The following is a 23,493-nucleotide window of genomic DNA, read 5'->3' as shown; positions in this document are numbered from 1 at the left end:
ACGACCTGGAGCTCCCCAAGCATTCCTAGCTGAGGCGGACACGAGAAGGACGACGGGCGCTAGCTGCAGCTATCGGCTTGCGTTTGCTTTGCTTGATTTTTAGAAATTGTTGCAATTTGTTTCCATGATTGAGAAATTGCAGGAATTAGCTGTATAAGCTCCTTTGTGTATGTGTAGGAGCAGCATTCGTTAAAGAAGGCGAACAAGAATTGAATCTCTCTCTGTTCTGTTCGTCAAAACAGCTCCGAGGAGGGCCTCGCCGTCCTGTTGAGCACAGGCTAAAGATTCAATCCCTCATCCCAGCACCCACAACACGCGGGATGAGCCTCTTCCGGCACCGATCCACGCACGACGCGTCTAACAACGTCGGCGCTGTTTGTAACATCCATGGACTAGGTTAGACTAAGAATTGAGTACCATGCACGAGATATAGTAGCTCTAGGAATAATCCCAAATGCGAAATGGAGAGGGAGACCAACTTAAATAGCTTGTTCTAAAACTTTTTAACTTTTTACGCGAAACGAAGACGAAAGTATAAACAGTTTGCAGTGTAGGTGTGGTTCACTCAGCATGCAGAGTGGGCATGAGCTGTTTTTATAAGCTGGATCGTTACACTTGTATGAGAACCACCTTTCGTTAAAAGGGAGGTAAGGCAAACTAACACTGGCCATGGACAAGAACATGGGTACTGTCTTTTCCCATGCTTGATCCATGCTAGTATAGGGAGGTGGCTTGCCACATCAATGAAAATAGCAAATATGATACCTAATTATCTCAGGGGTGTTTGGATCTTTAGGACCTTCTAAAATTTATATCACATTAAATATTCGGAGGCTAATTAGGAGGACTAAATATGAGCTAATTATAAAACAAATTACGCAGATGTAGGCTAATTCACGAGACGAATCTATTAAGCCTAATTAATCCATCATTAGCACATGTTTACTGTAGCATCACATTATCAAATCATGAACTAATTAGGCTTAATAGATTCGTCTCGCAAATTAGTCTCCATCTGTGCAATTGGTTTTGTAATTAGTCTATATTTAATACTCCTAATTAGTATCTAAACATTCGATGTGACAAAAATTTTAGGAGGGACTAAAGAAACAAACACCCCCTCACTTATGGTAAATATGTAGGAGCCATTTTAAAATTGAAAATTGGCATGTGAGGGAGAGCCATTTTTTAGCAAGGCAAACCGCCAGGTTACAATATCGTGCTTTTTCTGTTTTAAACATCGTGTTTTTTCTTGAGCTAACAATATCCTAGCAAACATCGTTTCAGAACAATTTATATGCTAATTTCTCTTTTTTATTATTATTTAAAGTTTTTGCTCAACCTTAAATTTAGGATGAAAGTAGATACTTGCCCCTCTCTATCTGTTTTTACATTTTTGTTGCACGTTGGTAGATACTTGTCCCTCTCTATCTGTTTTTACATTTTTTGCATCGATTTTTGCCTCTCTGTTTCTTGTTGCACGTTCAGCGGTCCACACGTTCGTACCTACAGAGCCCAATTTATTACAGGCCGAATTTACGAATACACGCAATTTTCGAGCAATCATCAGACGCGCCAGGCTCTTTCCCGGCCCACGTTGAACTAGCCCATTATATCGAGAATCGTGGGCCGAGGCTTAATCCATACAGTTCCCTACACGCTTCTCCCCAATATTGCTGCGTGCAGCAGCCTCCGCTCACGCCGCCTCGCGTCCCGCACCGTCTCTCCAGTCTCCACTGCCCCATTCGACTCCCTCCGCTTCCGCCCTTCCGCCACCACCACCCGACCTGGCCCCCAGCGGCGGTCGGCAAACCCTAGAACCCTCGTAGACCCATCTCGCGGTCTCCGGGCGCGGGATAGGGTCCGGCCTCCGTGTCTCTAGCCTGCGGCGATGCCGCTGTTCATCTCCGACGAGGAGCTCCGGCTCCTCGGCGGCGACACGGCCGCTGTCGCCGAGCGGGCCGACGCCGCCATCCGCGAGCTCCGGCGCCAGGTGGACACCGTCCGTGCCGAAGCGGACGCCGCCGCGATCGCCGCCGAGCAGACCTGCGCCCTCCTCGAGCAACGCTACGCCTCCCTCTCCGCGGAGTTCGATCGGTCCCAGGCCGAGGCCGCCGAGCTCACCGCAGCTGCGGAGCGCCGCGCCGCCGAGCTTGCCTCCTCCCAGGCGGAGATACACCAGCTTCGCATCCAGGCGGTACGGACTTTAGGTTTTCAAGTTGGATGATCGCTATGTTTGGTTTGGTTCGTGCACTGATCACTTGGTGTTTGGTGGTGGCATAGATTGCTAAGGATGGCGAGGTAGAGAGGCTGAAAGTTGAAATCTCCGAGCTGCACAAGTCGAAGTGTCAGTCGCTGGAGTTGATTGAGCAGAGAGATGCTGAAATAAAAGAAAAGGATGGCATCATCCAGAGCTACTACGATAAAATTGTGAGCTCCTCTGTTAAGTTATTCAGTAATCAGTCCATTCGGCAGACATATACATAGTGAATGTAGTTATATGATTACATGAATAATGTTTTTTTTCCCGTCGCAACTGAATATGGCCATCCTTACAAATTCATTCATGTGGAAGAAAGATGTGGATACTGTAGGATGGTTTGACACCTACAGCCTATAGCTCCATATGTGAGGATGCTGGTAGAGTTTATCTTATCAATATTGAAATTTATAATGTTGAACAGTGCTCAATTATACCGCTTAAATACTGCACTTTGCTTAATTAACTCACTTTCTAAAGTATATGAGCATGTATACTTTTTATTAGTGACCCTGTTTCACCAAGCCCCTATTTTCCATGTGGCCCACCGTCTATTTACATGCCCATTTCTGCCACATTTTCCATGTTATTACGTGTGGCAGCCAGCCAAACAAGCTCTAGATTTTTATTTCGTTTTGAGATTCTAATGCTCCTTTACCTTGGGGGTTGGGTATATATTCTGCAACTTTGTGTAAGTTTACTGAAAACTTGGATTATCGTCTTTTTAGGTAAATCTGGCAGACAGTTCTGCTGGTAAAGGGGCTAGGGTACAAGAGGTTGAAGCCAAGTTTACCCATTGTCAGGCAATGTGCAACCGCATTACCCAGGTATGATCATAAAATGGATGAAGTAATACTGAGATGCAGAGTTCTTAAGTTGTGACATCCCTTTACTCTTTGGAGTATTAATACCGCCTAATATAAGCCGTACTGCATCTTCATGGTGCACCTATTGATTCTTATGCGGTTTTGTTTTCTTTATCAGGAGAAGGAGCTGCTTGAAAAGCACAATCTGTGGCTTGATGAAGAACTGAAAGTAAAAGTGAAGAACTTAGCTGAACTAAGGAAAACAAATATGGATGAGGAGGCTAGGATGTCAGCTAGGATTGCAGAGGTGAGACTTTGTGATCCAACTCATGATGTGAGCTGTGACACAAGATTAGAAGACATGCCCTGACGTAACTTTCTGTTTCAGCTTGAAAGAGAGATTTCTGAATCTTCTAGCTCTTTGAGGCGAGGCAAAGAACGTATCTCTGAACTGGAGCAAAGGGTATCTTACATGGAAAAGGTAAATTTTCATGCAGATGGTTGCAGTATTACTTTTAGCATCTAATTTCTGCTCTTTATATTTTGGTGATTGAAGGAATTGTGCTCAACAAAGGATGCTGCAGCTGCTAATGAACAACGTCTGGGTGCTGAGCTTTCGACTGTATGGTTCTCTCTTAACTCCCTTTCCTTTTGCTGCTGCAATGTGTGTGTGTGTTTTCCCTTTGCCACTGATATGTGTTTGTTTTCCCTTGCTGCTGCTGCCACTGTGTGTGTGTGTGTGTGTGTGTATTTGACTGCCGCATGGCGCCTAGAGATTCTTCCACTTGTCTCCTGTTGTGTCCTCATCTATTCACCATTCTGGTAGTTTGAGACCTTTCGTTGCATTTTATTGTTAATATCTGATCCTGTTTCTTGATTAAAACTCATTATGCATAAGTGATGCAATGCAACGCTTGTGGGAGTACCAGGAGTATTTTATCCTTTACTGTGTATATCTTGCGGCTTTCTCTAGCGAATCGATTTACTGTAGCTTCCGGTGCTTAGGTCATGAAACTTGCTGAACTTCACAAAGAAAGTTCTGAGGAATGGTCGAAGAAGGCTGGGGAGCTTGAAGGTGTTATTAAAGCATTAGAGGTAACGCATTTGCTTATAATATCACAGTTACATATTTTGTTCCAGTTAGAATAGTAAATAACTCACACTCAATTTCTCCTACAAACTAGACACATCTGACCCAAGTTGAAGATGAATACAAGGAAAAACTTGAGAAGGAGACCTTATTTAGGAGAGACCTTGAAAAGGTATATCTATATGTACTTTCACTGTTTCATATTTCCTGCAAAATTTTTAGTCGGTTGCAAGCTTATTAGATCTTCTTATTGAGATCTTGGATGTTCTTTCATTCTGTTATGTGATCTTATTACTGCAGGAAGCTGCCAACTTGAAGCAGAAGCTTGAAAAGTGTGAATTTGATTTGGAGAATACAAGGAAGTCCAGTGAATTGAGCCTCATTCCATTGACCAGCGTTGCAGCAGACTCTACTGCTTTAATAGACGCAAGAATACAAGAACTGTATGATTTTTAACACTTGTCCCTTTTTGTCTAATGCACTATTTCGTACAAACATCAGGAGTTTGGTTTATTATCCATTTATGTTTGCTTTTCTAATTTGAACATTGCAGTTCGCACTTTTCTTTTCGTTTTCATTTATTGTTTTTTTAAAATTTGGATGAAATAGTTACCTTGTCCTAAATGTCATATATTTAAAAACGGATGGAGGTCATGGAAGGAGAATGTAGCACCACCTAAACCTTTTTGGTGGTGTTGTAGTTCTTATTTCTCTAGGCCGATTTCTTTGTGACCTCTTTTGTAGAGGTGGTTGTGGGAGGTAGAAGAAAGAAATGAAGAAAGCATTACTTTGGATTATTTTATAGTGTACTTTTGTCTTTTTTATAAAAGAATATTGGGTTTCAGAATGCTAGCTAACAAATAAAATTATTATGCTGCGAAAATATTTATCACGAAAAATATAATGACACCATTTCCACTTGATGCATCAAGATGTCCTTTCTCTACTGTATAATTCAAAATTAGGTCAACTGGACTGCACATTTTCTGTAGTGTCACATTTCTGGAGGGAGTAGTAAAGATTAAGGAAAAGAGCAAAGTGATGAGTGAATCAAAATGGCTGTCCCTACTTATAATCTCTTTCATCAAACCTCATTCGCTCCTATTTTACAGGCCTATTTCTGATGAGTTGAATCAGAATGACCTAATGGTTGTCCCAAAGGTACCTAGTGGTGTTTCTGGAACTGCATTAGCTGCTTCTCTTCTTCGTGACGGTTGGAGTGTATGCCCTGCCTCTTGTCCTAGTTTCTTTGTTTTCACATCTCAAGTTGTTGCTTGATATCATTCATTGCATCATCAGCTTGCTAAGATCTATGAGAAATATCAAGAAGCTACTGACGCTTTTCTTCATGAGAGGCGGGGGAGGAGACACGCTGAAGCAGTTCTGGAAAGGGTGAGTTATTATGCTTGTTACTATATTTGAGTTTTGATCCTATCCAGTATCCACAAGCCATCTTTGTTTTTCCCAAGGATATTGGATAAATTTCCTTCCAGCCATCCCAATTTTTTCCCAATCCCTTATTTTCCAGTCAGTTACACAGGTGTGCCTCATGTGTCATTGAGACATTGATGGCAAATAAGAGATCGCAAAGTTTTGCCATGTCAAATCTATTTGAAATGATCATTAGCTCTGATGGCCCTGTGGGCATTTTGTGCTCTATTTTCAATCAGCATTGCTATATATCTAGAGTGGTGAAGTAATTTGAAACGATCATTAGGTCTGATGGGAATTAAAAAGAAGTATACTAGTTTTTCTAAAGGATAGCAGAAATAGACTAGTCTTTTGCTTCGGAGATCCTGTGTGCACAAGTATGTCAGGAATACCAAACAACCAGTTTGGATTTCGCTCGCCTTTTTTAAATCACTGCATGACATGGAACGCACTGCACGGACTGTGTCAATATTTTTTAGCACTGGTATGCAGCATACCTGTTTTCAGTGACGGTGGCAAAGTTTGGGTCATTCTAAATGCGTGCATCAGTTGTTCATCATAATAATAGGTTCTGTACCATTCATATTTTTTTGTATTTGTTGGTATTGACTTTAAAAGCAATGGGCAACATTCGTGCCCATAGCAATAAGTCAATTCGACTAGAGGTAATACTCCATTGCTGTTCATGCTCTTAGCCGTATCCTTTTGCATTTGCACCCTACACCTTAAAATGGCTTCCATCAAAATTTCACATCCCTTTTGTTTGACTGCGTAACTACATGGTCATTATATCTTTTATTACTTAAGTTTTGCTGTCAAGGTTGAGCAAGGGGTTGACTATGGTGTGAGTATGTTTTTTGTTAAAAAAAAGGGTTCAGAGTAATTCTGCTCTTCAATAATTTTGACTCCCCTTCCCTGCCCGGATGGCTGGCTTTTGGAATGAAATGGTGAACTTGCTACAAAAAACATTCGCTGTTTGCCAATTATTTTGTGATTAGTTTCAAACTTCGTCATGCATGTATTTTTAGTAATTTGAACTAGTGGCGACTTTCAATGTGCTTTGCTAAATAAGATAGCAACAAACCCACTATTTGATTCTTCAGTGACAGATAACCAAAAGTTGGTTTGTTTCATGCTAATTGTGTTTTGTTATCTGGATCATTGTCTAGTATCTGAATATATCTTGCACACCAGGTCTTGCATGAAATAGAAGAGAAGGCTGAACTTATCCTAGATGAACGAGGTAAGTTTTCACTTATTGTTCTTGGCCTCTTGAAGTACTTACAGAAGTGAAATAGTATTACTTGACAGATGAAAGCAATGCAATACTGCTTATTTTATGATGATGCCTATCTTTGTGGCTCAACCATTCCTGATTACTCGTGCCTTTTCTTTTTGTCTCAGCTGAGCATGAGAGAATGGTCGAAGCTTATGCTCTAATGGACCAGAAATTGCAGCAAGCATTGCTGGAGCATGATAATTTCGAAAATATTATTAGGAATCTAAAGGTATACAATCTGCAGGTATTACATGTTGATAAGTTTCATACAATTAGGTGTTAACATCCATATACCTTTCAGTCTGAGCTGAAAAGGCGGGAACGTGATCATAGTGTGGCACAGAAGGAAATAGATGACCTGCAAAAACAAGTGAGCACTTTAACTTGGCATCTTTGTTTCACTCTGCTTGTTTTCATTATTGATATTTCAAATCAAACTTGCATCGTACCATGTGGAAATTTCAAATGGATTGTTCAATGTGATGGTAGGTGTGTGCGTCTTGTGTGAGATTGGGAGCAACTTCAAGAGGTGGAAGCCATCGTAGATATTTACGATGTGGTGGTTATCCACAAATACCCTTCCATTTGTCCTGAAGTTGCTCCAAATATCACATTCAAGTCTAATCAGAAGGCGTGTGTGGAGTTATATGAATTATATTTTGCTATGCATCATTTCTGCACTAAATTGCCTGTGGTATTGGTGTATTGCATATCCTACTTTTGAATTATGCTTTACTATATAATTATCTGCAGGTCGCTGTTCTTCTGAAAGAATGTCAAGACATACAGCTTCGTTGTGGTTCTAGCCTTCCTAATGTAAATAATGGTGCTTTTTCTGCAAGCATAGGCAGTGTTCTTTCCAATGTAGAGCAGAATATGAAAGACAATGTAAGCCTCATACTCTTCTTGCTATTCTTTCTTTTTGTTTCACTGTTGTTTTGCATCACATTGCTGTTTTGTCTTACCATATTATAATGTTTAGCAGATAGCTTTTAAAGATATCAATGGGTTAGTTCAGCAAAATGTTCAACTTCGAAATCAAGTTCACATGCTCTCAGCTGATCTTGACAAAAAGGACATGGAATTACGGGTAAATGTGATATATTGCTGTTTTTTGTGTATGCAAAAATGAGCCATTTGTGAATAGCTAGTTATATTTTGGATTTCTAGTGCATGATCAACATCTAACTTTATCCTACCTTTGTAGGAGAGCTTCCAAATTGAGTTGAAGAAAATTACTGATGATGCTGCATCTAGGGTTGAAAAAGTGATGAAGAAATCTGAAGAACAAGCAATAATGATTGAATCTCTTCATCGATCCGTATGTCTCGCAAATTCTTTCGAGGATATGGAAGATCCTATTGTGTTAAGAACTTAATTCTACTAATTGCTTCCTGTGACATGAATCCTAAGATAGCTATTTGCTATTCTGTTTGTGTCTAGGTGGCGATGTATCGGAAGCTCTGTGAGGAGCAGCAGAAGACTCGTTCGAATGTTGAATCAGTACCTAGTAATTTGCAAGGTTTGTTTCATTATGCCTTTTCTATTTTAATTTGTATATGGGCATTAGTTGAATGACTATCATATTTGTGTGGGGTTGGCAATGTGTTGTGGTGGTGTCTAACTGTCACGGCACCTGGACTGCACGGATGCTCTCGCATGTTAACTATAACTCATGCTATTCTTTTTGTTCTCTAGATAGCGACAGAACGGACCTGATGGTTCTGTTTGAAGGATCACAGGTAATTTTCTGAATGATACTTTTCATGTATATATAGTCTATATATTGTGGGTTTTGACCCATGCCATCTTGTGTTTTCTGATCTCTCTTTATAGGAAGTCTCAAAGAAAGCTTATGAGCAAGTCTCCGAGCGAGCCAGAAGCCTCGATGAAGAGCTGACAAAGTTGAGGTTGTCTTTTCTGTTATTGTTTATCTGGTTTTGTGTCATAAGCGATAGTTTCATATCTAATGATCATAATATTTTAATTTTATTTTTATTTCATTGTACAAAATCTGTAGTAAGCTTCTGGGAATGGTTACAATTTGCTAGTCAATGTCTTTATTGTTACCATTGATGATTTGCTGTTTTAAGATTTTGTTGTGAAAAAGCTCAGCTACTTCTTTACCCTTGATAATAGTCATTTCTGCGGTAGTCCCATATTGGTAACATGTTGAAGGAGCTTTCAAACGTACCTCATCCAGATTGAATGAAATTTGCTGTGCTGCTAAACTATATTCATCCCAAATAAGTTGTGAAGAGTTTTAACCATAGGTAATCTCTTAACCATCCCATCAAATAATTGGAGGATTCATTAAATTGTGAAACGTTGCCCTGCCATAATGTATTGTGTTTCCAATGCCAATAAAAAGTAACCCATCCAATGGTATTTTAACATCCAGAAAACTGCCGAATAAAGTTTGCATGTCTGTCCATTTTTATTTGCTTTTTTGTTTTGTTGCTATGATCTATATATCAAAGTTGAGCTATCTGATGCTCTTTCTGGATTGGAATACACTGTTTAGTGCTTACTGTTGTCAATTCAGGACTGAGCTTGTGTCTCTGCGGTCTGAGCGTGATAAGGCAGTGCTTGAAGCTGGTTTTGCTCGGGATAGACTTAATGGGTTTACAGCGGAGCTTGAGCATCAGGTTCTTTTTTGTGCTTTAATTTAATTCTGTTTTCTGTTGCAGTTATATTCCTCATGGTTAATTCTTAATTCGTTATTTTTTAGTGATGTAATATTCTCATGCTGGTTTAGTTTATACTCCTGTAAATACAGAGGAAGGAGACTAATTCCATTTCACTCAGAAATGCGGAGTTAATGCATTTGATAGTTGATTACGAACGTAGACTTCGTGAAGATTCGGATTCTAAGCAAGCTTTTGAGGAGAACTCAAGGAAGATATTGATGGAGGTTTGTTTGCAATTTGTGCATCAATGAAATAATTATAACAATGTGGAATTTTGACATGATTTTCTAATTTTCTAGGTCTCCATGTTGAAGCATGAAAAAGAGATTCTAGAGAAGTCAGAGAAAAGAGCTTTGGACGAAGTCCATGATTTAACAGAACGAGTGCATCGTCTGCAGGTCTTCTTTTTTTCCCCCTTATCACCACATATCACAATGCTAGCTGATATTTTACATACATTTATTAGTTCTTACCTTGGTGACATATTTTAGATACTAGTACATGCAAATTATTTTCACTATTGTCATCCTTTGTGCATGCTTGTAGCATGGGAAAAAAAATTCGAAAGTACTTGCATATGGTTATGATTTTGCTCCTGCAAGCATTATAGTATAAGAGGAATTAAGATTCAAACGCTAGGTTTGAAGACCGTGCCAAGTCATACCACGCCTTATTATAATTTGAGATGGAGGCAGTAATGGACAACTTTTGATTTTCATTCTCTTGCATGTTATGTAACACAAGGATTTATATTGTTGTCTTTCAAAATTTTCTGTCTTATAATTGATTGTGAGACACTTGCTGTTTATGTATATGGTACAGTTTACAGTGCATCACTACATCAGCTTTTTTCCCATCATTTTGTATGAATTTTTCTGCTATATATACATATCACTTTGATATATTGCATTTCAGGCTACGCTCGACACAATACATACCACTGAGGAGGTTCGAGAGGTATGCAGTATTTAGACTTTAGATTAGTCATGAAAGGCTTGGAATATATGTTGCTTATTTGAATCTTTGTTAATCCGTGGATGATTTAGAATGCAAGGTCTATGGAAAGGAGAAATCATGAGGAGCACATTAAGCGACTAGAAGTAAGTTCCTTCTTTGGAGCTGTTATTCTTTGCTGTTTTTGCATGTGTAGCTTGCATTTTTCTTTCTTGTGGTTTGTCACTACTGTTTTGTGTTTATCTTTTGGAGGGTTAAATATTTAAGACCACTTATCTTGTGTTCAAGCATGGGTTACCTGCCTTGGGTTATACATTTTTCTTATTATTCACAATCTGAATCAATCTGCAGAGGGATTGGGCTGAGCTTAAGAAGGAGCTTCAGGAGCAGCGAGACCATGTCCGTGTTCTGACCCTTGATAAGAAAAATACGTTTGACAGCTGTATGAAGCAGGTGGAGGATATGAGAAAGGAGCTGCAGAGCTCGTTGAAAGCTGCTTCTGATGCTGAATCAAGGGCTGCCATTGCGGAGGTTTGTTGAAATCTTTTTATTGTTGCTAGACTGATGGCATTATATACGAGAATGTGGTAGTTATTGTTTCTTTTTTTCTTTCTGCAGGCCAAGTGTTCCGATTTAGAGGCAAAGCTGAAATCAAGAAAGGTTTGTATTTTTGGCACTGATAGTCCTTAATAGTTTTCTAGATATCTAAGCTTTTTTAGTGAACCGGCTATATAAAATGTTAGATCTGTAGCAGTGACCAAAGTGCATGCGTTTGTGAGGATCTTACTCCTGTAAAAGCACCATTTTTATTCAGTTAAAAGTGAGATCCATACTAATAATTATAATAATTAAATAATTGCTGCAGTCCTTGTAGGGTACCTGGATGTTTTTGGAGCTAGCATTAACAGAATCAGGTTTAGTTTTTGGAGTGTCGTTACTGATGCATTCCTTTTCGTGAATGTTTCTAAACAAACACTAGTTGATTCCCATCAGAATTACATTCATATGATTTTATCTTTTTAGCAACAAATTATTTTAAAAATTATATGTCCCACATCAGGTCTCCTGCCAGTTTGCCAAAAAACATACTTGCGCCATAGTAAAAAAATGTTATCTATTTGGTTGGCGAAGGAGTACATTATGTGATGTCCGTTGTTCATGTCCAAATTTTAAAAATGGCCAGTTTTAACTTCGCATAATTTTGAAATCTGATTATATGCTGTGTTGGATAGATCATAATCATGTAGGCTCCTAATTGTGCTGTTGTTCTACCAGGTCATTTTTAGGGACGCTGGCCGTGACATCTCAGCCACATCTGAGGTGAGTTATTTTTGTTGTGTCCATGAGTTTATTTTGTTGTACTCAAATAACCATGTATCTAAATTCATATTTTGTGTGGGATATTGCTAAGGACTGGTACTGATGTTTTCATCAGAATGAATTTTTATATCCTTGTCTTTTCATACTTTCTTTTCGAGCATCACTGAATCTTTGCAGAGAAAGTTATATGCTCTCACCCCTACCCTCCTATATCTCCTGTATGAAGCTCATTCTGTATGAACTTGGTGATAGCTTGATACATGACAGTGTCTTTTTTTCCCATAGGAGAATGATGAGCTATTCCAGTTGAAAGAGGAGTTAGAAAAGTACAAGGAGGAAGCGCAAGCAAATAAGAACTACATGGTTCAGGTGCCTATCTCTCACTGCGTTAATTTTCATAAGATCATACTTACCTAGATGTAGACATGTTTATATGCACTGAAAAAGCAAAGGAAAACTTGAAACCACCTTTTACCATATTACTTTGCTTTGGAATCATGGTAAAATGATATTCCCCATTTCCTTATTATTTTTTCCTGTTAGCAACCTGATTGCTCTGTTCTTCAGAATTTAGAATCGGATAGGCTCATTTATCAGAAGTTATAAGAGAAGTCCCAGTGCAATTTTGCTATCAGTTTACAATGCATTGATCTCCTGAATCCTGACTCTTCTGAATCACCCAACATAAACTCTTGTACAGTACAAAGAAATTGCGCACTCCAATGAAGTTGCGTTAAAGCAATTGGAATCTGCCCATCAAGACTACAAGGAAGAGGTACCAACATTTTATATATGTTACAGTGAAGCCTCTGTATCTTTATTTATATGCACATTGACTTTTGTAGTTTTCATGTGTAGGCCGAGGTTGGCAGGAAAGCCTTGGAAGATGAGATTGCTAAATTGAGGGATAAGTTATCTGACATGGAGAAGAGCTATGTGATGAAGTGTGAAGAAGCCGCCAGTGCGATTGAGTCTAAAGAGAAGCAAATCACCTCTCTCATGAATGAGATTTCTGTTCTAAGGACAGATGTTTCTCAGAGATTGTAAGCATTTGCTTACTCTAAACTAGGCAAGAAGTACTTTTCTATTGTACTTCTAGAGTTGGTTGACATTTTTGTTGTTGCTTTGTTCCTCTTAACAGACCACAGGTAGAAAAATTAGAAATGGAATTGGCTTCCTCAAAGAGTGCACTAGATGAGCAGTACAAGCGTTGGCGAACTGCCCAAGAAAATTATGAACGGCAGGTACTTTTCTTTACTTATATCCATGTGAACCATTTTTCGTGGGCACCATATTTCATGGCTGGAGAATGAGAGAACTCCTCATTGTTCATCCGTTGTAGAATTTTTTTACTGATCATAGATTCTTACTGCTTATGGTTTTATATGATCATATGGTACTTAAGTTTAAGCAATTTAACTGAATTATTCATTTATGTTGCTAATCATTTATAACCAGCTACCTTGATAATAATGACTGATGCACACCGAAATTAGAATAATGCGTTTGGAACTATAGTCATGTACTAGGCGCCACTAGTCAGGACCTGTGGGTTGCCATTGTTTTGAAATAAATGACAAGTCTTAGATATACTAACCTAGTAATTCTTTTTACTGTGTTCAGGAAAAAAGTAATTCTTTACTAACTCCCATTTATCTAGCTATGGAACTTTAAGTCTTCAATCCACAAATTCCATGTATAGACCCTCTTTGTTACATACACATGATTACATGAATACAAAGAATAGCCCAAAGAAGGTCCTCAAGGTGGAGGTAACACAAGTGTGCAACCTATCACCAGCCTCCACCACCACCAACTCAGATTATTGAATATGCATGATTGATTCATGATTCATCCATCTTGTTTTACGTTTATTGTGATGAACGTCACAAGTGTATGAATGCAAGGATGTATAGTGATCTGTATTCACCGTTACATCTGTCTTCTACAGGTTATTCTGCAATCTGAAACAATACAGGAGCTGACAAATACTTCTAAGCAGCTTTCTTCGTTGCAGCATGAAATCACTATTCTTCGCCAGACAGCAGATGCGCAAAAAGCTGAAAATGTAAGTTGCACTGCCACACTGACAATGTGTCCTTTTTTGGTCTAAAGTGTTCCAGAATCTAGGTTATATTTCGGTCGTGCTAATATGCATTTTGGCTTTTGAGGCAAGCATTTAGTTTATATTCCCGGCTGCGCACATGTCACTTACATAGCCCCTAGCCCTTCATAAACACCTTCTTATTGAAAATCAAACCTGAATTTGCACAAAAAGGCTCTAGTTTCTCAAGATCTGGCCAAGGATGTTCTCAAGATATACGACTAGTAACCGAACTACTTGTGGATAGGTGACCTGCTGGCTGGTCCTGTATTTTTATTTTCTAGTTCTCGGGAATATGGTGCAAATACGTATTGCTTGTATAAATATACACTTCATTCTTGTATAAGTATTTTGGATAACAATATCTTGAACAATATTGTTGCATATTTTAACATGTAAACATGGACATTTTATATTTTCATTCTCGTGCAAGTATTTTGGATAACCGTATTCACTATCACTATCACTATAGTTGCTGATCTTAAGATGTAATGTGACCAAAACTTGGTCATTTCCTTTTACATTTCTTGTCCTTCCCAACTGGTGGTTGTCCTTAATTCATCTTGCATTGTCCACTTCTCGTTTTCATATTGGTATAGCAGGCTTGAGCTCCCTGAATGCCATCTTTGTTTTGATTGGTGAAATTTATTGAATCTATTTATATTCTGTGTTTTCCTTATATTAAGATGTATCAAAATGTACTTGTAATCTTGATATGTTGCTAGCATCATATGTTCCGTTTACACCTTTTTGATTTTCTTATGTCTTCTTTTTATGAGAAATGGGCAAAGCAATCGGCAAGACAATCAAATTTGGTCTCTTAGTACATATTTGCATTTATTCTCTGGAACAATTTCTAAAAAAATGTGTTATGTATAGATTCGTGATATGTTACAGGTGTACCCTTATCCTTGCTGCATTGAATTTTGGAGTCACCAATTTGTTAACTAATCCACTCTTCAATCATTTCAGGATGCCCTAAGAACACTTGGTGAGCAAGAAAAGGTAGGATTATTGAAAGAAAAGGATGACGCCCTGCGGAAGTATAATGAGCTGAATGATCAGGTTAAATCTTATGCTTGTGTAATGTGGTTTTCTTAATTTTCCTTTAGCAGTCATTTTGTGTTGATTGTTGAATATGTGGCATGATTTTAGCCCAGGAGCATTTGTTTTTCACATCTTCAACACATGATCCGCACGAGAAATATTTAACACACTTTCATTATTCCCAATGTAGCATTTTATTACACTTTGATGTTTTATTCTTGATAAGTAATTTTCCACCTGTTCTTTTGGTTTCACCATCACCAATTGTTATGTCATACCAGAGCTGATTGGTTCCATCACCGCATCAAATAGTTTACTACAGAATAGGTGTTTAAAAGTTTTTTTTTTGAGGGGCATATGTTTTGTAAGTTGGTATCTGGAACTTCAGCACCAATATATTTTTTATATTTTATTTCGTGATTATCATTAAAACTGAGGGAGTCATTTTGTGCTTGTCGGCCTGGTTCATTGATGTATTGCCACTGAGTGCGTCATGTGAGGAAAAAAGTATTGTTTGCAACTCATTTTGGGACACTAGGTCAAAAGCTTGGATACTAGTTATTTACTCCCTCCGTCCCAAATTATAGGTCGTTTTAGCTTTTCTAGATTTATAGATATTATTATGCATCTAGACATAGGGTATATCTAAGTGCATAACAAAATCTATGAATCTAAAAAAGCCAAAATGACCTATAATTTGGGATGGAGTAACATTTAATTGTAACTGCATGCTTCTTGGGCATTCACCTTTTTTCTTTCCTCCTTGCGTTTTCCTATTTTAAACCTTAATATGTACTCCCTCCGTCCCAAATTGTATGTTGTTTTAGCAATTTTAGATTCATAGCTTTTGCTATGTAACTAGACATAATAAATATCTAGGTGCATAGCAAAAGCTTGGAGCTTAGAAATGTCAAAACGACCTACAATTTGGAACGGAGGGGAGTAGTGGACTAATGGTTATTGATGGGGTAAGTAGACATATATTTTTAAGAAGTAATTGCCCTATCAGCACAGCCCAGCGTGGTATCATGCAAAAAGGCTAGAATTCTCTCTCAATTTAATTAATGCCTTACTTGTAATTTTCAATGCTTTGATGTGGAAGTGGTGCCTATTTCCAGCCCTAAATTTAAATGGTTATTTGCGATTGTGGACATATTTTATATCCAGCTCATAGTTCAACTAGGATATCTTGGGAGTATGTGATTTCCATGTTACCAACACATTTAAGGGTATGCAACTTATCTAAAATTCCCTTCCACTGATTTGGAGTATGTAGAGAACTAAATGGTGTGTTGGCATCAAATGCAATATCTCGGTGCTATTCGGTTCATAATTAATGATTCTGAGTTTGGCTAGCATGCATTTTTTTTTCATGATTTCCATTTTGTGATGAGTGCAGAATAAAATTCTACACAATCAGTTAGAATCTTTACACATTCGGTTAGCTGAGAAAGAACGAAGTGCTGCTGGGCTTTCATCTCAACGTACCGACTCGCATGCAGAAGATGATCTTCATAGTGTCATCAGCTATCTGCGCAGATCAAAAGAAATTGTAAGTATAATATCTGTTGCTTTGCAGTATTCAGTTTGCACTACACGTGTTTCTTATTCACCCTGCTAACTGTTTCAGGCTGAAACGGAGATATCATTGCTAAAACAGGAGAAGTCACGGCTTCAGATAGAAGTATGTTATGCTAGCACCTGCTGTACATTTGTCCTTGTTCAAAATGCATTTGATATTAAAGCACATGATGGAAAATGAGTAGTGCTGCTTAAACCTGCCCCACACAATGTGCCGTGTTGATCATATAATTATGAAATAGTTGTGCCACATTTGTTTTGTAAATTGTGCGTTGGTACAGTGACCAAGGACTGCCACTTGTGTGCTGTTGCTGTTTTTGTACAACATGTGCTATTTTGCTCAGGTTGCCATACAGTTGGTGTCACACCATCAGCTCTCCTAGCAATTGTTTGTTCAACTTGACTTATTTATGCTGATATACTTCTTTGCTACTGAAATTGATGACCCTTGTATTTAAACCAACTGCTTCTTTTTCTTTTTTGGTTTCCTAGCAAGTGAGAAGTGTTATTTTTTCTTTTTCGATTTTGGGCATTGACCTGTGTAAGTTACAGAACTTCTAAAAATCCTTTTGTCTTCCATAAACCAGCTGTTTCTTTAGCCTGGATTCAAGAAGTTGGGACTTTTGTGTTAGAACTCTGAAGTCATCGTATTAAACCGGCATATAGTCTGCTCTAAAAACTTTATATCCCAAGAGAATGTATTAAATCTTATTTGCTTGTTTCTGTCATGTTAATATAGCTGGAAAGTGCATTAAAGTCTGCAAAGGAGGCACAGGACTTGCTGCGCAGTCAGGTTGATAATGCCAGGACATTAATGCTCAAGGATGAAGAATTCAAGTCACTGCAGCTCCAGGTGCGATTCTATGGGCTAGCTCTGTCCTCTTTCTATGCTGCTTTAACTGGATTCTTCAGTGGTTTTTAGTCTTTATTCTTCTGTCTAGCTTATTTGTTCTTTTTTCAACGAAATGGCTGACCTCAGGTCAGAGAAATTAACTTGCTTCGTGAAAGCAACATACAGCTTAGAGAGGAGAATAGGCATAATTTTGAAGAATGCCAGGTGAGATATGAATTTGGCAATGTTTCGTTTGTGGTCCATATCTGGCTGTGCTTCATTCTTTTCTGTTTTAATTTGTGGATTCAGAAATTCCGCGATGAAGCTCAAAAGGCTAAAATGGAATCTGAGAGATTGCAGAGCCTTGTACTGGAGAAGGAGGTAAACGCTGAAATCTGCAAAAAGGAACTAGAAATGCAGAAGGCCGAAATAGCAAATCTCAACCAAAGGATTTCTGAGGTAATTTTCAGTCCATCTTCTAAAATTATGACGATAGAATACCAAGAAATTCCTATGGCCTTATTAAGAACAACAACAATGACTTTTAGTCTCAAGCAAGTTTGGAGCAAGCTAACAGTGAGACCCAAAAGCAACAAAAGGATATTAAAAATTAAAGTGGTATTTGTTGTAAGGTGTCTCACCGGTGTTAGTTTTATAATAAAGCATTTCATAAAACCGCCTGAAAGAGTTTTCTGAAGGGTATTTGGTTTTATGTGTGCGTATCAAACGTCTTGATTTTTAACCATTTCTGTCTAATTTCCCATAAGGAATGACGACAAACAACATATCGTCAGATTTACTGTACGGCATTATTATTATTACTATATACCTGCTTTAATAGATTCTGACAATATAATGACCAAAGGTGCACTATTGATTGTGCCAAATAAATTAAACACGTTTTTTCGACCCCTTGGGTGCAGCTTTCTGCGGATAGCTTCGAATTGTCCATTATTCAGTTAGATTGGGCCATTGGGTACTGAGGTCAAGGGGTGGTTGGGATGCAAGTGTGTGCACACACATACTCGGTTTTCATTCGGGGGCATTGTTGAGAATTTCTCAGAGGTACAGCTGTGGGAACCTCCTTTGGTGATTGAGGGTGTGTTTGGTTTGGGGTTCGATGTGGGTTGGAACGGGTTCGACCCCCATCGACCCCCGTTTGGTTGGAAATGCATCTGGGTTGGGTCGGACCCAGGAGGGAATATTCCTCCCAGATGCGGGTCGAATGCATCTGCCCAAAACGAGCGGACGAACTGGACCCGCACGGACGCCGCCGTCTCCGTTCGTGCGCGCCCTGCCGCCTCCCTCCGCCCTGCCACCGCCCTCTGCCCCGCCGCCTCCCTCCGCCCGCCCCCTCCTACCGGCCGTACCACTCGCTCGACATCGCCCTCCGCCCGGCCCCTCCCGGTGCCCCCGCCTCCGCCTGGCCCCGCCGCCCTCCGTGCACTCGCCGGCCCCCGCCCACCTCCGTGCAGAGAGACGCAAAGAGGGGAGGCGGCTTTGGGGCAAGCCTAGGAGCCTGGGGGAGAAGTGGAGAAATTGGATAAAAAAAATTATAGTGGATGACATGTGGGACCCACGTACAACAGTTACAAATAGTGTTAAGATGACATCCAATCGACCCGTCTGAACCCTTTAACCAAACACGAGATGGGTTGGACCCATCCCTTTCAACCAAACACGAGATGGGTTGGACCCATCCCTTTCAACCAAACACCCACAAAAGTGGAACGGAGCCAACCCGTTCCACTTGGTCCCAAAACCAAACACATGCTGACTGATTGGCATGATATACCTGTTAAGGGTATAATAGTCAAGGGTAGTATTGTAATATCCTAGTGTCTCTAGGGTTTGGGGAGTCTCATGTATATAGACCCCTTTGGGGCTATTCAATATATCAATTCAGTTCAGTGTTCATCTTCTCCATTCGTAACAATACCCCCCTACCAAACCCTTGTAAGGATGTGGTGTAACCTGTGGGAACCTCCCTTGGTAATTGGCATGATTTCCTAGAGAAATTTGAAGTTGGTTCCTCAGGTGTGCTCACAAAATCATTGGCACTGGTGGATTGGAGGCTGTTTACATAGTTTGAAGATGGCATGGCAGAATTAATAACCGTTGTAGGTTTCTCTGAAAAATTCAGAGCCATGTTCTTCTATCTACATGCAGCGTGTCAGCTTTCGTATTGATTGTAATTGTATCCCTTCATTCCATTGGATTGTAATATAATATATACAGCTATAGTACTATAAAAATGCTAACATTAATAAGAAACAATATATGCATCGCAATCTACAGATTATTTCATATAATTTTTCTTATGTTAAATCTGTACTCATGTATTAATGTTCTTTGTAGTTGGTTGAAAATAACAAAGGCATTGATTTGAACACTTATGAGGGCATGAAGAATGAACTTCAAAATATCAAAGTTAGTCATCTATTTCTCTCTTCTTTCTGATGACATTCTGATGTGCAGAATCATTATTTCCATATGTTTCTTGGTAAATAATGTTTACACAATTGGACAACTACTGCACAAACAGCTTAATGTCCGTCATTTGGTGCATCGTATTAGTGGCATGTTTTCCTATTATAATATCCCAATAATTTTTGTGCCAACTTAATTCCAATGTCATAAATTGTATGGGGCTTGTGCACACTGCACTGTGGCGGCTTGCTTTGGGTGATAGTGAAGTTAGAAAATAGGATTATCAAGTAAACAATATGCAAATCATTAAGTATACAGTTTCTTTAGTGGTTTGGTATTGGATTTCCTGGATTTTTTTTCTGTGGGGTGAGGATTTAGGTGGCTTGTTAATAATGCATAATTATTGTTTCCAACAGTCAACCTTGAGAGAGACATCTATGGAGCTTGAAAGTGCAAAAAAACTTCTTTCTGAGAAAGAAGTTGCTATAAGAAATTTGGAGGAGAAGCTTGCTGTCAGTCAGTCTGAATTAGATTCCAGGGAAAAGAAGCTGAATGATGTAGAGGTGAGAATGATTGGAATTTTTAACTCAACTTATCAGCTAATTCCCTGGAGTACTTAATAGTTCTTTTCCTTTTCTAGGCATCCCTGAAATCTGAGATGGACAGGCTTAAGAAGATTAATTTCTCCATTAAGGTCAGAATTTTTCTCACTTTCTGGTTGCAATATCAAATCTCTGTTTTCTAATTATTGTATGTTCATGTGCCTTTTCTCATTTTCAATGCTCCAGAGAAAACTTGACAACTTGATAAAGGAGAAGGAAGAGGTCATTAAAGAAAATCAAAGTCTACAGAAACAGATGGAGGATCTTAAATCAAGTACTTCCACACTCTTCCTCATACAGTTGCATCATTTTCTTTCCCACTTGAGCAGGCCTTTTGAATAGTTTCACGCTTTCATTGCAGATCTGATTGTCTGATATACTTTGCAGGTCAGAAGACAATGTCAGAAAATACACTTGAGCAAGCTATAAAAGAAAAGGATTTCAGGATACAGGTTAGTATGTTATGTTTAAATGATAAACAGGATATTCTTTTGAGCTTTTTACAGAAACATGGATTAACAGACACTGGAAAGAACCCTGGAGAAGGAGAGAGATGATAACAAGAAAGAAAAAGCAAACCGTAAAAGGAACGAGAAATTACAACTGAATATTCTTCAAAGGGTTCAACAGGTACATACATATGTAGTGTTTCAGTACTGGTTCTTATTAGCATATGAATATACTTTTAAAATTGTGTTACTATTTTTCTAAAAAGTATGGTCTGAAGTTGCACATTAGTTCCTGTTTATTTTGTGGGTTCCATCTGATCTAAGAACTGATAACAAGTATGGGTTTACAGGAGAAGAAACAAGTAGAAGAGTCTATAGAGAAGCATAAGCAGGCTGTGAAAGAGGTGATTGAGGTATACTTTTGACTGCAGTTTTGATCTTTTATTCCTCCATTTTCTTTGGTACCATGGTACCTGGCATATGTTTCATTTTTTCCTCTTTTAATTAGAACGCCCCCTAACTTCAAAAGAGCATTAAGCATTTATCCTTGAAATATCTTATGTATCATAACTGAAAGTTTCCACATTCTTGTGCAGAACTATCCTGGACTATCATCTGAAGTCCCACCTGTCTCTGCACTGGAAGAGCAAGTTCTTTCATACTTCCGCACAGCTAAAGATATGGAAGAATCTTCTAGTCCATTCCGCGATGCTGCAGTTACTCAGACCCCAGCTGTTGAAACTGCCCCTGTGGATGCACCTACTTCAGTTGCAGGTGCTTATTCTTTTTTTCTTATATGAACTGGCATCATATTCACTAGTAGTCATACTTTGATGGATAGTTTATTGGCGTTACAATATTATTGGCACATGAACTCAAATTAAATTTGCTCACGCAAGTGTTTGTTGCTGTTTCGTATGTGTGGTAATTTGATCCTGTACCCCTTTTCTGATCAATGTGGGAGTTCATGACCCTTTTTTTTGCAGGTCGACCGGTAGATACTCCACCAAGGCTGACTAAACCTAAAATGATGGAAGATAGAGCAGTTGCTACTTTGCCCAAACCAAGCACTGAACTACGTAGACCTGGAGGAAGAAGACCTCTTGTGCGTCCTACTCTTGAACGAACTGAAGAACCACAGGCTGATACGGATACATCAGCTGTTGATGTCTCGATGGTTGGTCAGGACAAAGGTGGCTCGTCACTAGAGCGTGAAGCTTCTGGCAGTTTACCTGTGTCACAGCCTTCAAGTCGTAAACGTCTCATATCGTCTGCGCAAACAATAGACAGTGCCGCACAAGGTGAGGCTAATGATGCCAACCCTCCATCTAAGAAGCCCAAGGAGGAAGAAGCTTCGCAAGGGACTAGCGAGCTCAAAAGTGGCCAACCACCTGTTGGGGATGTATCGACACATGTTGGTGTGCTTCCATCCACTGATGACCAAGATGGGCAACAATCTACAGAAGAGATGGACGCTGATCAGGCATCCACACCAATGGAAGAGGTTGAGGCAACAAAGGATGATGACATGGGTGATAAAGATGACTCTGGAGCACATGTGGATGCATCATTGGACACTAAAGGCCAGGATGCTGATGTTAGTATTGAAATAAACGCGGTTCCCGTAGAAGATGTGCTGGCAAAGTCAGATGCATTAGTTGAATCATTTGATGATGACCAGAAAATTGAAGACTTGAAGGAAGATGCTCAGCTTACTACTGCAACTGATGTTGACGATGAGATGGAGGAGGGAGAGTTACCGGAGGAACCTGAACAACCTTTAGAAAGTGCACTTGGAGAAACTAATAGGGAGCCTACTTCGGATATTGGTGAGCAAGCTGGGAATGTTTTCAGGGCAGCATCTCCAGGAATGCTGACAGAGAAGAGTGATGTTGATGTGTCAGAGGTTGAGGGTGATACTACGTCTGAACATGCTGCAGTGGAACCAGACCAAAGTCCGGTAGCACAATCAGGAACTGCTGATTCACCAAGCAGAGCTGCTGACGCATCTCCCGCACGTGAACCTTCCCCTAATCCAGTCCAAGCTGGAGCATTTTCTCGACCACAGAATACCAGCACTACAACAGAGGCACGTGAACCTTCCTCTAACCCAGCCCAAGCTGGTGCATCTTCTGAACCACGGAATACCAGTACTGTAACAGAGGCTACTGAAACTCGTTCCAGAACAATCAACTTAACTGAGAGGGCCAGACAAAATAGGCAAACCAGGTTTCAACAACGTGCACAACAACCCGCCACTGCCAGGGGTCGTGGGCAGCTAACCCAGAGGGTATGGTTTCCTCATACTAGTTAATTTCTGTTGCAGTATGCTTATCCAGTATTAAAGCTGATTTTGAGGCTGCTATTCTTTTGCAGAAAGATGCTGCTGGCCGAGGATCCAGGGGGCGCGGGGGGCGTCAGACTTAGGAAAGTAGGATGTCTTTGTCGAGAGCAGGGATACGTTCCTCCACGGGGATACTGAAATAACCTTGTAATTTTGATAGTTAAATGCCTTTTTGTGCACCAATATTCGGACCATATATGCATGCAGATTGTTCTGCGAATTTTTATGTGGCTGATCCTGATTGCCCCATACTAAATGTGCCTTAACTGAATCC

General features: G+C 39.5%; 1 protein-coding gene across 2 annotated transcripts; it reads left to right on the top strand.

The window, feature by feature from the left end:
- The first annotated feature begins 1,704 nt into the window (after window positions 1-1,704).
- On the top strand, window positions 1,705-23,490 carry LOC117837589 (nuclear-pore anchor). 2 transcript variants are annotated; one of them, XM_034717306.2, is made up of 49 exons: window positions 1,705-2,197; window positions 2,284-2,430; window positions 2,989-3,087; window positions 3,245-3,373; window positions 3,455-3,547; window positions 3,623-3,688; window positions 4,072-4,161; window positions 4,251-4,328; window positions 4,457-4,599; window positions 5,269-5,377; window positions 5,456-5,548; window positions 6,782-6,830; window positions 6,992-7,095; window positions 7,168-7,236; window positions 7,620-7,754; window positions 7,852-7,956; window positions 8,074-8,187; window positions 8,310-8,388; window positions 8,565-8,608; window positions 8,703-8,776; window positions 9,412-9,514; window positions 9,646-9,780; window positions 9,856-9,954; window positions 10,472-10,513; window positions 10,603-10,656; window positions 10,862-11,041; window positions 11,129-11,170; window positions 11,786-11,830; window positions 12,116-12,199; window positions 12,531-12,605; window positions 12,689-12,873; window positions 12,972-13,074; window positions 13,782-13,898; window positions 14,907-14,999; window positions 16,381-16,533; window positions 16,612-16,665; window positions 17,302-17,415; window positions 17,542-17,619; window positions 17,704-17,853; window positions 19,753-19,824; window positions 20,241-20,387; window positions 20,465-20,518; window positions 20,613-20,700; window positions 20,814-20,878; window positions 20,949-21,056; window positions 21,226-21,288; window positions 21,472-21,649; window positions 21,862-23,165; window positions 23,252-23,490. In XM_034717306.2, the coding sequence occupies exons 1-49, from the start codon at window positions 1,892-1,894 to the stop codon at window positions 23,300-23,302; spliced, it is 6,162 nt and encodes a 2,053-aa protein (XP_034573197.1). In that variant the 5' UTR covers window positions 1,705-1,891; the 3' UTR covers window positions 23,303-23,490. The 2 variants fall into 2 exon arrangements, with proteins under 2 accessions (XP_034573197.1, XP_034573189.1); XM_034717298.2 differs by having other exon boundaries at window positions 7,849-7,956.
- The last annotated feature ends 3 nt before the right edge of the window (window positions 23,491-23,493 follow it).

This window comes from Setaria viridis, chromosome 1 (assembly GCF_005286985.2).
Source record: "Setaria viridis chromosome 1, Setaria_viridis_v4.0, whole genome shotgun sequence".
In the NCBI taxonomy this organism is placed as follows: domain Eukaryota; kingdom Viridiplantae; phylum Streptophyta; class Magnoliopsida; order Poales; family Poaceae; genus Setaria; species Setaria viridis.
The sequence above is the reverse complement of the archived record's forward strand: the minus strand, read 5'-3'. Positions and strand labels throughout refer to the sequence as shown.

What these genes read in the sequence shown, in the direction of transcription:
- LOC117837589 (XM_034717298.2), top strand. Translation starts at nt 1,892, where the DNA reads ATGCCGCTGTTCATCTCCGACGAGGAGCTCCGGCTCCTCGGCGGCGAC. An exon ending in TGTGCAACCGCATTACCCAG is followed by an intron (nt 3,088 to 3,244) that starts GTATGATCATAA and finishes TTTCTTTATCAG; the next exon opens with GAGAAGGAGCTGCTTGAAAA. An exon ending in ATAATTTTGAAGAATGCCAG is followed by an intron (nt 17,620 to 17,703) that starts GTGAGATATGAA and finishes TTGTGGATTCAG; the next exon opens with AAATTCCGCGATGAAGCTCA.